Genomic DNA, 1,671 nt, shown 5'->3' on the forward strand with positions numbered 1-1,671 from the left:
ACTTACTCATAACGCATTCTTTTAACACTTTTTTTGCTCGTGTCCGTTAAATCAGCGGCGAATGATGACTTTGATCGTTTTAATGATCCTGAAATAATGTGACTTGTATTAGAGTCGGCAGTTTCTTCGACATTACGAAATAATACAAGGTTGTACCTTTTCTAGAAAAGTCACGGTTACTGTCATCTATAATTGTTTTAATTTTCTTCGGCTTGTTTTTCCTCTTAGTCAATCGCGCTTGATAAGCTGCGATCTTATCTAACTCTTTTTTGGCTCTATCTTCGGCCGTATCCTTTTTAGGCTCGTTTTGCACCTTCTTCTTTTTATCCTCTACTATATTGGAAGGCTTCTTTTCGCATTTTTTATTTTTAACAGTTGATCTCTCGGTTAATTGAAGATTTTCTGAAGATAGACAAAATCGTTGATCAATTCACAGTCGCTGTATTATTAGCGACTGTGAAATATTTAAGCACATGCAATATTATGTTATAGTGAAAAACGTTAATACCTTTTTCCATTCTTCTTTCCTTTTTAGATTGGAACCAACTTCGCTGATCTTTGTTCTCTGAATCTTTGAGTAGATTCTCAGCGCGATTCGCTTGGTTTTCAATTTTGGCTAGTTCTCTCTCACTTTTTTCTTCCTGCAGAATCTTCTCCACATTTGGTTCCAGAGATTGTAACTTTTTATTATATTTTTCTATTATATCTGGTGGTATTATCCTGTTCTTAACAGGATTCTTGGCTCGTTTGATAACTTCCTTCACCAAGAAACGTTCCTGTTCGCCGGCTAATGACACAGAAACACCCACGCGTCCTGCTCTCGCAGTTCTCCCGACTCTAATGCGATAACAAACATAAACACTTTTTGTGAATTCTGATATATATGAAAATATTGAGCTGGCTAAAATTTTTAACAACTATACCTGTGTATATAATGTTGAAGAGTAGCAGGCATCACAAAGTTAATAACAGTTTTCACACCACTTATGTCTAAACCTCTCGCAGCAACGTCGGTTGCTATTAAAATATCGATTATCTCATCTTTAAATTTCTGCAAATTTTCCAGTCGTTGTGGCTGCGTGAGATTACCATGAAGCTCTCCAACCTTATAAATATAAAAGAAAACAAAAATATAATATAAATTATTATTATTACATTATTAGATATGTTAATTATAATGATTTACTCACTTTTACTCCTAATAGTCCCAACAAAATATGCAATCTATGTGCTTGTTTTTTTGTTTGCACAAAAACCATAACGTGATCATGAAAAGTTCGGCAGATTAAGGCCGCTAATACCGCCTCGCGATCTCCTTCTCTCTCTTTACGTATACTAGAAGTACAATCTTTATGTAATACAAATATCAGTACAAAAAGATAATCATAAAGCATTTACTTACCGAATAAATTCTTGGCGCAAATTGAAGGCTACATCTTGATTGCTATCTACAAATATTTTGATAGGTTTATCGAGAGACACTGCGGCTAAATCTTTGACTTCTTCAGTCATAGTAGCAGAAAACAACATAGTTTGTCTACTTCTTGAGCATTGATTCACAATGTATTTCATTTGTTCAGCAAAGTATTCATCTAACATCCTTAAATCAAAAGAACATTGGTGTTCTGTTAATGTAATATATATATATTTTTTTTTTTTTTTTTTTTTAAA

At 33.5% G+C, this 1,671-nt stretch overlaps 1 protein-coding gene across 1 annotated transcript in view; it reads right to left on the reverse strand.

Moving 5' to 3' along the window:
- The window catches only part of LOC116844395 (probable ATP-dependent RNA helicase DDX27), a 4,688-nt gene that overhangs the window by 814 nt on the left and 2,203 nt on the right, over positions 1-1,671 (reverse strand). Inside the window, exons 7-12 of the mRNA XM_032815872.1 lie at positions 1,403-1,600; positions 1,191-1,335; positions 924-1,105; positions 509-837; positions 157-402; positions 7-88 (exon numbers count right to left, since the gene is read on the reverse strand). Coding sequence (XP_032671763.1) covers positions 7-88; positions 157-402; positions 509-837; positions 924-1,105; positions 1,191-1,335; positions 1,403-1,600 — 1,182 coding nt within the window. The remainder of the gene's footprint in view (positions 1-6; positions 89-156; positions 403-508; positions 838-923; positions 1,106-1,190; positions 1,336-1,402; positions 1,601-1,671) is intronic.

Source organism: Odontomachus brunneus, unplaced genomic scaffold, assembly GCF_010583005.1.
Source record: "Odontomachus brunneus isolate Ranch 3 - 2012 unplaced genomic scaffold, Obru_v1 Obru_scaffold_041, whole genome shotgun sequence".
Taxonomy (NCBI): Eukaryota; Metazoa; Arthropoda; class Insecta; order Hymenoptera; family Formicidae; genus Odontomachus; species Odontomachus brunneus.